A 13,365-nucleotide genomic window follows, 5' to 3' on the forward strand; every position below is an offset into this window, starting at 1 on the left:
TAAGTGACTGCATCAACCCTCCAGCCTCTGTGTCACCCTCCTGGAGTTGCATTTTCTCTCCCTGGTGTTGTGCTGTCTCTTTGTTATGTATTCTCAGCCTTTGACGAAAGTCCCACTGCCGAAACGCCCCTCTCTGCACTAGAAGCTCACTCCGAAATTCTCAACAAACCACGCCCCAGAATTTCGATCTAGCTCAAGTGTTGCTCTCATTGTGTGTATTCTCCAACTGACCCCAAGCCTTCCTTTATATACTTTTCCTGTTGAAAAATCAACGTTCGTGATCTAATCTCTAATCAATGGTTGAGATTTAAATTAAACTTTATCCTTGTCTCTTAAAAGCTTCTCACCCATATTTTCATTAATACCCATTAATATTTTAGTTTTCCCAAGTTTAGACTTAGGAACCCCATTAAAAATATTAATTATTTTAATAAAATACATTCCGGGTGGAATTTCACCAAACGATTTCTGGATCTTGGACATTTCATGTGTTCTAGCCCCTCCACAAAATTTTAGAGCTAGAGCACATCTGATGCTACCAAAAAATCAACATTACCTAGGTTATTACATAATTAAATGGTCGTACTAGCGCCATTTACATTACAAATTTGCAGAATGGGTTTACAATTACATAATAAGTTGTTGGTTGATAATTCCGATCATTTTACAAAATATTGGCACAACTGCTCCTTGGAACTGTGACAAAATGTGTGCAACATATCTCACAGGCCATTGTCTATTATAATCTTGGGAACATTTTTTGGCACCGTTTAATTTGAGCACTTTCTCTTGTGGTGAAAATTTTCATTTATTCATTGTTTAAGTACTTCATTGTCCTAAATTGAAAATCATTGTATCTTGTCCTTAAGCACTTAGGGTCTTTAACAATCTCACCTTAAGAGCATTCATTCATACTTTGCACTTGCACCCTAGGCCTAGTTTTGCACTCATTAATTAACGTCCAAGCATAACCTCGGTCAATAGAGAGATAGGCCCACCTTTCTCACCTAGTTTGCGAAGTCTAGACCCTCTTTAGTGGTTAACACGATGACTTTGCAGTCATCAGAGCCACAGTCTCTGCAGCGCTGGAGGCCTCAAGTGGTTAGAACTCAAGGGGAGGGATTGCTAATCAAGCCATATCTTGCTTCCCCTTGGTTTCTCTCTCACAAACTACTCTAGAGACTAACTTCAAAACAATTGAGATGAAGGATTCACAAAGGTAGGCATATAATTTAAAATAAAACAAGTCTCTACATCTCACTTAGATCTTAGGCTTTGCATTTCATCCAGGATAGTGAAGCTTCCTAAGGCAGCAAATGTTCATCTGGTCACTTGGTAATAATTCATATAAATCAAGTATTTGACTCCATTAAGGCATTGGTCTTTCAAGATAAATCTAATCTAATCATTGAGCTTGCTAAATTAACCAAGTTGCTAGGCCATTCAGTTGTGTCTCTCGGACTTGCTGGTTTCCAACGAGTCTCTCATCTTCACATTTCATAGGGACCACCCCCTCTACTCTGCTATAGGGAGACAACTAGAACGGAGAGGACGGGATCAGAGTGATAGTCCCCACCCTGAGTCGTTGTCGCATTTACTTGTACAAAATGGGTGACAACAGGACCTAAATTTTCTGTGTCTCATTTTGTTCTTGGTTGTCTTCTATTGTGCATTTGGCTTATGTTATATCTACAATTTCTTTACTAATATTGCAGTAGAAAGATTTTTTTGGAATAATTAATTGTTTCAACATAGAACATCAAAATTTCAACATTACCTAGGACCATCCATAGTCTAAAGTGAGAAAAGCACAACCATTGAGGTGAAAATGGTGATTTTCCTAAGTTTCCTTCAAGGTCTCATCCTCGTGCTTAGGACTTTTACACCTAGTGAGAATCTAGGAGGTTATCCCCCCCTGGGCCTCTTGAAAGCCAATCAAAAGTGAGGGAGAAATTGTATTAAGGTTATAATGGTATGAATCCCATCCGTTACACCAAAGTTGCATCGATGGCTGGACTTTCCACTTTGATGCTAGTTTAGGCAGTAACAAAGCGGAATATTAGAATAGAACACGGGGAGAAGATTATCACATAGAAGGAAATCAAAAGCCATAAGGTGTATTGTACTCCATATTGAGACAATCTTTCTTTGTATCATGCATTATTATCTAAGAGGAAAAGAGCAAGGTAGAGTCCACATTTCTTGTTGGGTTTTCCACATTGTGTTTCCTAAGCGCATCTTGTGTTCACTATGTTAATGGTGTGCTCTATTTTTGCTAATGCATCTTTTCTCTTATACTCTAGTTTATTTCAATATTTTGAGTTGTGTGCTTCTAAAGTTCTAATATGATATCATAGTCATGAGTAATCACTACATAGTATAGCATAGCCTCACAACATGCTTCTAATATTACATCTTAATCATAAGTAACACTACATAGTATACCATAACCTCATGGTATGTACAGTAGCATTTTGAGACCTATTGTGGTGAATGGAATAACCATGGCAGTTAAAATATCATATTTGAGGAACTTGGGAGACAAAATATTTCAATGCTATCATTTATTTATATCATGTTGATTTGGGGTAGCATCGGATGTCCTCTAGCGACGAAAATTGGTGGAGAGGCTAAAGCACATGAGATCTCTAATACCCATAAATGGTTTAGGTAGATTCTAAACAATTTGGGAGATATGAAAATAATTAATATTTTTAATGGAGTCCCTAAGTCTAAACTTGGGGAAAATAAAATATTAATATAAAACTGTGTTAGAAGGGTCCAAAAGTCATGGATCAAGTCAGAGTTAATCTTAGTCGTTGATTAGGGACTTAATCCTAGCTGTTGAATTGTCAATGAGAAAAGTATAAGAGGAGGCTTGAGGGTCATTTGGAGAACACACCAAGTTGATCAAGAATTCGATTTTCTGGGGCAGGGCTTGCTGAGGAAATCGAATGAGTGATAAGAGTTGCCGCTGAGGGGAAGTGAATATAGAAGCAGAGAGGGTACTGGGAGCATCAGTGCAGAAGCCAGGAGAGAGGGACACAGAGCCAACTAGAGGCCACGTAAAGCTAGTCAGGGCCCACGCAGAGGCAGCCAGGAGCTGCGCAGTGCCAGAGAGAGGCAACGTGGGTGACGCAAAGGCTCTAGAGGCTAACGCAATGCCTCCAGAGGCTGACACTGGGCTGACATTGGGCCATAGATGCTGACACTGGAGATTTCGTGGGGCATATTGGAGCTGAGAGCTGTGGGATTGTTCATCCGGGGTTTTAGCCGAAATATCTGTGTTCGACTGAGAGGTACCACTGTCGAGATCATTCTCTGTTGGGTGTGCTGATTTGGCACCCAAATTGTATTCTAAAACTGCTTAATAATAAAACCCTTAGATAGCTGCACCTGTTTTCCCGCATTGGGTTTTTCCGGGAACATTTGTCCAAAAACAATGGTGTCACTTGTGTGCTTGTTTTTCCTTTAGTTGATTATCTGTAATGTGTTGAGCATGTACTTGTATTTATTTAGTATTTACATGGTAAATAACTTGTTAATCAAACAGAAAAAATAGGTAGAAATAAATCAGAGAGTACATGAAGGATTTCTAACAGTTAGACTTAGAAATTCCAACATGGTATCAGAGCGTGGTTGCAGATCACAAGAGAACTGAGGGCATCAGCTGAGCAGAGCAGCAGCAGCAGAAATAGCTGTCCCGAGTGACAGAAGTTGTTCCTAGCGGAAAAGCAGCAAGGAAGGGGTGACGCAGTGCCTACATCATCAAGTTTGAGCCGGGAGAAGGATCAACGCAGTGGCAGAAAGGAGCAAACCTGACCTACACAGTGCCTGGTCATCTTTCTCAGTCAAGAAGGATTGACGCCTATGGCTAGGAGGTGCGGATTTTACTGATGTCGGGATTATGCAGAGTCTAGAGGCTCTAACCTTCAGTTTGCTGGGGCATAGGAGGCTATGGAGAAGTTGGGGAGTGAAGTTGGTGGGGTATTGTGGTCAGAATAATACCTAATAGGGCAAGACCAAGGAGGAGGGAGTTGCTACTGAGGATTTCTAGCCAAGAAATCTGGATCTGTGGTGCAGTTGCACTAACGATCAGAGTGGGGGCATCTCGACATTAGCAGAGGAGTTTCTAGTAGGGAAATCAAGGCTCAGAAAGAGTCATACCGAGAACTTCCAAGAGGGAAGTAGAGAGACTCGAAAGAGTTGAAAGAGGAGCAGCGAGATGGCAGTGAATGGGGTAAGAGATCAGGACAAATTGGACGGAGCCTCAAACTTCGTTGTCTGGAAGGCTAGGATCTTGTCCGTTCTAGACAGGAATCATCTCAAGGACTTCGCCTTAAAAACAATAGCGATCCTAGTTGCCTGGCTGAGAACGATAAGTATGAGCAGGCAATGGCGAGGGCCAAGAGCATCATCCTTGACAGGGTCAAGGACCATGTTGTACTAGATATTGCCGAAAAGGAAATGACAAATGCGATGTGGGAGGCCCTGATGAAATTGTATCAGTATACTTCCATGCAAAGGAAGATGCTACTATAAAATCAGTTGTGGTCATACCAGATACAGAAGGGAGAACAGATCGACACCTTCGTCGGTCAATTGAAGGAGATCCGGGATCAGCTGACTTCCATAGGGGCCACGCGGGATCAAGAATTGATGGTGAGGACAGCCCTGAATGCAGTATCAGAAGACTAGGAGGTGTTTGTCCAGAGCATATTGGGCAGGTCGACCCTTCCAAATTGGGAGGAATTGTGGGCGGCTCTTCGTTAGGAAGAGATTAGAAGGCTAACCAAGGCAGGAAGCAATGGCAAGGGGGTCAGAATCAAGAAGGAGGAAGAGGAGGATGCTACCCTAAAATCTGAGGGAAAGCATGAGAAACGAAAGAAGAAGGACCTCTCCAAGGTCAAATGCTTCCACTATGGGGAACTGGGTCATTATGCGAGCCAGGGTTCGAGGAAGAAGAGCAAGGGAGAGGCTTCTGAGACCAAGGTTGTGCTAGCAAGGGCAGAGAAAGACGTAGAGATAGATGATGACTGTGCCATGAGTGCTCATGCACCTCATGAGAGGAAGTGGGGAGACATCGAGCTGTAGTCAGACGAACTACAGGCGATGAGGGGCAGGATCCTCGAGGTACCCAGCCTCTTGGATTATACCTTGCTACGGGAGCCCCGAAGAAGAGTAGAAGTATTGGTAGATGCCAGTAGAGATGAATGCAGATGGAGCGACAGAGGGAGCTACAGTGCAAGATTCCAAGACAGCGTGAGGCAGCAGTGCGAGATGCATGGAGTTGTTGCAGCAGCGCAGAGGGGGTTTTAGCATCGTGGGTGTCTCTAGCCCGACAGAGATGTCAGAGTTGGGAGATCAGTTACTTACTTCTCAGTAACTGAGTTGCAGTGCAGCGGTTAGCAGTGGCAGTGCTATGGGCAGCATGATGAGAGGGGTTGTCGTACGGATGCAGCAGTGGCAGTGGCAGGGCCATGGGTAGCAGTACATTATGCAGCAATGATGCTGGGTAGCAGGCCTAGCATCAACACCAGGACTGATGCCGGATGATCAGGGTGATGCTCAGTGAAGAGTATTACTAGAGCACAATCCTCGCTAAGAGGGAGTGTTGATTTGGGGTAGCATCAGATGTGCTCTAGCCATGAAAATTTGTGGAGAGGCTAAAGCACATGAGATCTCCAATACCCAGAAATGGTTTGGGCAGATTATAAACAGTTTGGGAAATATTAAAATAATTAATATTTTTAATGGAGTCCCTAAGTCTAAACTTACAGAAAATAAAATATTAATATAAAATTGTGTTAGAATGGTCCAAAAGTCATGGATCAAGCCAAAGCTAATTTTAGCCGTTGATTAGGGACTTAATCTCGGCCGTTGAAATGTCAATGAAAAAAAATATAAGAGGAGGCTTAAGGGTCACTTGGAGAACACACTGAGTTGATCAAAAATTCGATTTTCTGGGGCAGGGCTTACTGAGAAAATCGAAGAAGTGATCAGAGTTGTAGCTGAGGGGCAGTGAATACAGAAGCAAAGAGGCAGAGAGGGTACTGGGAGCATCAAAGCAAAAGTTGGGAGGGAGGGACGCAGAGCCAGCGAGAGGCCACGCAAAGCCAGTTAGGGCCCACGTAGAGGCAGCCAGGAGTTGTGCAGTGCCAGAGAGAGCCAGTGTGGGTGACGTACAAGCTCTAGACGCTGACGCAGGGCAAGTTGGGGTGACGCTGGGCCAGAGAGGCTGATGCTGGAGATTTTGTGGGGCAGATTGGAGCTGAGAGCTGTGGGATTGCTCATTCGAGGTTTTAGCCAGAATATCTGTGTCCAACTGCGAGGTACTATTGCTGAGATCATTCTCTGTTGGGTGAGTTGGTTTGGCACCTAGATTGTATTCTGAAACTGCTTAATAATAAAACCCTCAGATAGCTACACTGGTTTTCCCGCATTGGGTTTTTCCAGGGACATTGGTCCAAAAACAACGGTGTCACTTGTGTGCTTGTTTTTCCTTCAGTTGATGATCTGTAATGTGTTGAGCATGTACTTGTATTTATTTTCAGTATTTACATGGTAAATAACTTGTTAATTAAACAGAACAAGTAGGCAGAAATAAATCAGAAAGTACATGAAGGATTTCTAACAGTTAGACTTAGAAATTCCAACATATCAACATTTTATTTTCAGCGAGCTGACCCACATTTAATGTTAATGGAACTAACAATTACTGGTCATATTAATCTTTCATAATCCTTTGCCATTGTTGTGATGTTTAGGCCTACATGTCATGCTCGTAGAAAAACTTTAAACCAGTGTCACAAAAATCAGATTCAGAAATAACTTGCAAGGGTCAAAAAAATGATAATTGGGAAAAAAATTGGCAGCCACACAAGTTTTTGAAATACGCAGCAATTTTTTTAGCAGAACAATTTCAAGGCAATTTTTCAGCCAGTTTCTCAGATAGAGATTAACTCAATGACTAATCAACAATTTCATTCTCAGCCAATTTCTCAGCTAGAGATTAACTCAATGATTAATCAACAATTTTCCCATGAATTAGTTTGACTTGTATTGATTATTAATGTTAGTAATGAGTTAATATGGTAACACTAAATTTATTTGTTTTTTAAGCATGCCATGCCAAAACAATCAGACTGATCCCTTCTATATTGGCTTGGGTTGCAGTAATCTAATGCCTGCTTGGCTGATCTTCCAAGTTATTTATTCTGTCTGGTCTGTGTTTAATGTAATGGGATATGCGGTCCTCTTGAATGGTTGTTTCTGATCTCTGAATAGGTCCTCATTATTTTTAATATTGTTTCCATGCAGGCAATTGGATACGAATTGGGGCGCCCTCTAAAGGTAAACAGTTTCTTAATAGATTCAGGAAAAATAAACCCACTCCAGTTTCATTGGACACTTTACATTTATTTTGTGTTAATTATTTTCTTCCTGAATTCATTTGGTGGAATACATGATCTGGACTATCAGGTGGTAAACTGTGCGCAACTAGTATCAAGAGAAAACAGTGATAAGACAAGTTCTAACATTTGCTTAGTATTTAAAGATGCCCGGCTTATGGATGCCATTCTTTTGCTGGAGGACTTTCAGGTTTTATTCTTCTCTTTTTGTGTGTGAGGAGGAAATTTATCTTTATTTACATTTTGATGGAGATCACATTGAGAATTAGACAAGGCACAAGCCTGTTGATGAAGGACATTTTCCCAACTGTGCAAGTAGGCTAGCCCATCAGCCCCAGAGCCCTGGCTCCAAGATCTAGAGAATCCTTATATATGTTATTAATTAAAGCCTAAAGGCCATCAATTCAGCACAGATCTTCATAATCAAATCATCATTAGAAGCTGAAAGTTCTCCTGGGTTAAGAGGGGTGGAGTCAACATTCAAAGTGACCTGACACCATTTCCACATGAAATATAGAGCTGTATGGGACAATAACCCCCAAAGTTCTCATCTTCCTGAAATATCTTCCAACTGTCATAGACCATCCCCTTTCCTTGAAGCATATTATTTAGAGTAATTGATTATTTTCCTCATTTGACCTTTATCTAGAATTGGGTTCTTTTTTCCCATCGTGACTAATTGTTTCTGTGCAGATCATTGCCTCTGAAGAGGCTTCTTCTAGGGTGGGTATGACTAGTGTTTCAGCCTGGTCAGATGTTGCTATTGGTCTTCTTTTACACGAGCTGCAGCGTTTTCCAGGCATTTGTATCCTTATCGCAAACTTGACACAGGTTTGATAGCTGGATGGAGTTAATTTGATATGTTGAATAGTCTGTTGAATTGGATTTATTTGGAATGTTGATATAAAAAGTGGAAATTTCAGTTGTATACATCATAGCAGTATGCTATGGTAAAGGCAATGTAATAATTGTCAGAAGTGTCAATAGTATATATTTGAATAAAGATTAAGAAAATATTTGCACCAAGTGCGTAAGTAATGACTTAAGACAAATCTGCATGTGACTATACCAGTTCTTTTCAATGTTGCATAAATCTGCTTATGAATATACCAATTATTTTCAATGTTGCAAACACTGTGAGGGAAAGTATATCGCTGAGGGTCCAGAAAGAACTTATCTGAAAATATTGGAAAATGGGAAAATATCAGCTAACTTAAAAAATACATCTGAAGTAACCACCTCCCTTTATCCCTTTTATGGGCAAATGTAATAGTGAATAACTGCTTGTTCTCAATCCCTTTCTTTCCCTCTTCAAAATGAACAAAATTCCAAGATCTCTTGACTTGGCTGATATTTTCCCTTTTGTCGCAATACATCCAAAACTTGATAAAATTGTCATGGGAGAATCACGATATATGGCAATGCTGGCAATGATCACTAATATTTGCAACACGAGTTATTTTTATAATTTGGAGATGTCTTGAATTTCTTAACAAAGATAAACTTGTGTGGTTCTTTGTTTTTTTTTCAAAACTGTCTTATATACACGAAAATATCTACATCAACAAATCTAAAAGGCAAAAAAGTATATACTATGTACAATGGAACTTATATCATCTTCCTCAAAACTACTAGTGCATAAATAAAACTAGAATATGCTGCTACATCTAGGGATTTGGTATCCTCTATTAGCAAGACCCCTTTGGCCAACTATTGCATACGTACCTCATCCCTAAACATGAAACAAAAAGTAGACAAGGCACTAAGCTCATGACTGTTAACAAAGCTATATCAGATCTTCCATAGAGTTAAAAAAATCAAGAACCACAGCCAATGCCAAATGCTAATAAAGGATTTACACACCAAATAATTGCAATCGTTTGAGAGGGCCAACCTCCAATTGACTATCTCCTGAAGGAAAACTGAGTACTAATCTTGGGCATACTACAATGCTTTCCTCGCAATTAACAGTCCTAAAATATATGCTTTATTTTCTTGGGGTGCTGGAAAATTAGGCAAAGACCATTAAAAAACCAAATTGGCCAACCTAGCCTTGGAAGGAAGCCCCTAATATATAACCAACCAAGCAAACACTGTCAACTTATAAGATGTTAAAATTTCCAAATACCAGACAAATTTATTTTCTCGTGGCAATTGATTTTATTCCCAGCAATTTATTTATTTAGCCAAATAAATACTGAATTATCAAAAAATAAAATCACTGGTATTTTTAACTTCTAGAAATGAACATTTGCAGTGGAATTTAAATCAGAGAGATCAATCACACATTGCAAAGATAATTCACCCACTACAATTCTCCATCATCTACTAGTTTGGAAAATCTGAGTTTTCGACCCACAGATATACAAGGAAAAATACAATATATGGAACCTGTTGTTGATTTCTGGTAGCATTGGATGTGCTCTAAGTCTCAAAATTTTCAGGGAGGCTTAGACACATGAATTCTCCAATACCCAGAAATCGTTTTGGGAAATTCCACCCGGAGACAATTTTATTAAAATAATTAATTATTTTTAATGGGACCCTAAGTCTAAACTTAGGAAATTAAAATAATTAATGGGTATTAATCTAAACTGTGGGTGAAACTTCTAGAAGAAGATGGAAATCAAGTCAATATGATCCTAGCCATTGATTAGAATCTAATCTAGGTCGTTGATTTTTCAGCAAGAGGATTATAAGAGAAGGCTTGATGCGCACTTGGAGGACACAGAGAGAAAGTTCAGAAGATTGAATTTCTGAAGCAGAGCAGCTGCCGAAGAGAAATTCGAAGTGAGCTTTTGCAGTGAGGAGCAGGAATAGTATCCGAAGGGAAATCTTTCCCAGTCGGAGAATTTTCAGCAGAGAAGGAAAAGGAAGATCCAGCAGCGGCAGCGCAAAGCCAAAGGGGCTGACGCAGAGCTATGCAGGCCCATGCAAAGGCAGCGCAGAAGCCAAGAGGAAGTCCGAAAATTTGTTGAAGGAATCGATTTCAGAAGCTGGGAGTCCAGGTGTGAGACCGGGAGGCAAAAATCGAAGTTCCTGGGTAGCGAATCGATCAGCTTCTTAAGAGACGTTGTCCCCAAAGGGCTTGACGCTGTGCTGACATAGACACTACGTAGAGGCAGCGCAGAGGCAGCTAGGGGTAGTCATTCAAGGGCTATATCAGTCAGGATTTCCAGTGATAGTCTGAGGTAATCTCACAAGTCTCTCTGTCAATGATATTCTCTGTAACTGGATTGTGGGGAAGGCATCTAGAAGTTGTATTCAGATATTACTACCGCATAATAATAAAAACCCTCAGAACTGTTGCACCAGTTTTCCCACATTGGGTTTTTTCGAGGACATTTGTTCAAAAAAAACTGTCACTTGTGTTGTATCTCTTTCTTGTTCAATTTCTTGTTTCGGCATATTATTTTTAAATAGTGAATATTGTACTCATATTTACTTTGATATTTATCGTAGAACACAATAAATAACTTGTATGGATTAACAAGTAGGAGAACATCAATTTGCTGCAGTAGGGATTTTGGGTTTAGGAATTTTCACATGGTATTAGAGTTGCGGTGAAGCAAGAAGAGCAGAGCCGGAATACCCAACGCTAAAGGAGGAAGGGAATGCGAAATTCTTGCAGAGGCAGCAATTCGAATCCCTAGAGGGTTTGCGTAGTTCAGTCTAGGAGGGCTATATTCTCGTGGTAAATCTCTCTCTAAGTGAGTCGACAAAGGTAGGATTTCCAGTTCGAGATTTGTCAACAGTGCAGTAGAAGCTTCAGTGAAGAGGTTTTTCTAGTGGGACGCAGTTTTCTGCAAGCAGTTGCTAGGCAGAAAGACGTCAGAGCGAAGAGAGAGACATAGTTGAGGGAATTCTTCCTCAGAGGACCTCTAGCCAAGGAGTCTGAATTCTCACTAGCTAAGCAACAGCAAGGGGCAATAGATCTATTGACTCCAGCAGGGAGTGCGTAGGCTAGCCCAGCAATAGCGTAGAGGAGAGAGGAGGCCATTCGACTTTCTATGTGACAGAGATGGCAGCCAGTGGGTTGAGAGGTCAGGTCAGGTTGGATGGGGCATCCAACTATGTGGTCTAGAAGGCAAGGATGTTGTGCCTTCTAGATGAGCATTTTCTCAAGGCCTACGTCGACAGCGTGGTGGTTGTGCTTGCAGATCCAGATCCGCTCAAGAAGTATAGAGGAGAAATGGCGAAGGCAAAGAGAATGATCCTCGATGGAGTGAAGTGTCATGTGTTATGTCACATCGCTAGTAGGGGGACTGCTAAGGAGATGTGGGATGCGTTCTCTACACTGTATCAGGGATCTTTTAAGTAGCGAAAGATGTACCTTGAGCAAAAGATGAGATCCATACAGATGCAGATGGGGGAACGCATAGATATGTTCCTCACGAAGCTTCAGGAGATCCGTGATAAGTTAGCAATTGTGGGGTCTACACCTCAAGGGTCAGAGATGGTAAGACTGGCCCTAAATTCTGTTTCTAAAGATTGGCAAGTCTTTGTCCAAAGTATCTGGGCAGGGTGACTTTTCCAAATTGGGATGAGATGTGGGCAGCTATTAAGCAAGAGGAGTTGAGGAGAGGCTTGGTCAAGTGTAAACTTGACGGAAGCAGCAATAGTGGGTCGAAGGCCAAGGAGGAGGATGAGAATGCTACCCTTGCATCCAAGGGGCAGGAGGAGTAGCGAAAGAGGAAAAAGGACTTTTCGAAGATTAAGTGCTTCAGGTGTAGTTAAATGGGTCACTGCGTAACACAATGTCCTCTCGGGAAGAAGGACAAAGATGAGAAGCATGATCCGAAGGTTGCTCCCGCGAAGATGAGGAAGAGGAGTTTGCCAAGAAAACCCAGATACCTCCAAGAGGGAGGTGGGCTGATTTAGAGTTGTAGTTCGAAAGAGCTACAAATGGGCAGGATCCGTGAGGAGCCCACCTCTCAGATCAACTCCTTGCTGCAAGAGCCCAAATCAGTAGTAGCAAGATGGACCAGTGTCAGTTGGTGTAGAGGAGTGTCAGAGTGACAGTTGCAGTGGCTAGGAGTGCCAAAGACTGAGCAGCACAGAGCAGAGTTGGCAGCAGTGCAAATGGCACAGAGCAGAGGTCAGTAGCAGTGCAGAGGCTTCAGAGGGTCAGCGGAGAGAATCTAAGAATAGCAGCAACGAGATGCATCATACTGAACACCATTTCAGTAATTTGGGATGCTTTTCCATTGTTGATGTAGTAGCAACAACATTTTGCAGTGCAAGGGCAGTTGGCAGTGGTAGTGCCAGCAGCAGCATAGATGCAAAAAATTAAGGGGAGTTGCAATACGGATGCAGGGTTGAAAGTGGTAGGGTCAGTGGCATTTGCGTAGTAGTTGGTGGACAGGATGTCAAACATCAGCAGCGCAGAACAAGATGTTACAGAATAGAGTGATGCTTCAGCAGGGTGCATTGCTAGAGCACATTCCTCGGTAAGAGGGAGTGTTGATTTCTGGTAGCATTGGATGTGCTCCAAGTCTCAAAATCTGTAGGGACGCTTAGACATGCATTCTCCAATACCCAAAAATCATTTTGGGAAATTCCACTCGAAGACAGTTTTATTAAAATAATTAATTATTTTTAATGGGACCCTAAGTCTAAACTCAGGAAATTAAAATAATTAATGAGCACTAATCTAAACTGTGGGTGAAACTTCTAGAAGAAGGAGGAGATCAAGTCAATATGATCCTAGCCATTGATTAGAATCTAATCTGGGTCGATGATTGATTAGCGAGAGGATTATAAGAGAAGGCTTGATGGGCACTTGGAGGACACAGAGAGAGAGTTCAGAAGATTGAATTTCTGAAGCAGAGGAGCTACCGAGAGAAATTCAAAGTGAGCTTTTGCAGGGAGGGGCAGGGATAATATCTGAAGGAAATCTTTCCCAGTCGGAAAATACTCAGTAGAGAAGGTAGAGGGAGATCCAGAAGTGGCA

General features: G+C 41.4%; 1 protein-coding gene across 2 annotated transcripts in view; it reads left to right on the top strand.

The window, feature by feature from the left end:
- Positions 1 to 13,365, top strand: part of LOC149232873 (uncharacterized) — a 538,221-nt gene that overhangs the window by 336,600 nt on the left and 188,256 nt on the right. For both annotated transcript variants that reach the window (XR_016248192.1, XM_089379531.1), the window contains 3 exons: positions 7,321 to 7,353; positions 7,483 to 7,602; positions 8,106 to 8,243. Coding sequence is in view for 1 of the 2 variants with exons in the window: in XM_089379531.1 (XP_089235657.1) it covers positions 7,321 to 7,353; positions 7,483 to 7,602; positions 8,106 to 8,243 (291 nt within the window). In the remaining variant the exon portion in view is untranslated. The remainder of the gene's footprint in view (positions 1 to 7,320; positions 7,354 to 7,482; positions 7,603 to 8,105; positions 8,244 to 13,365) is intronic.

Source organism: Pinus tabuliformis, chromosome J (genome assembly GCF_031772625.1).
Source record: "Pinus tabuliformis cultivar Carrire ecotype Pingquan chromosome J, CPIR1, whole genome shotgun sequence".
In the NCBI taxonomy this organism is placed as follows: Eukaryota; Viridiplantae; Streptophyta; class Pinopsida; order Pinales; family Pinaceae; genus Pinus; species Pinus tabuliformis.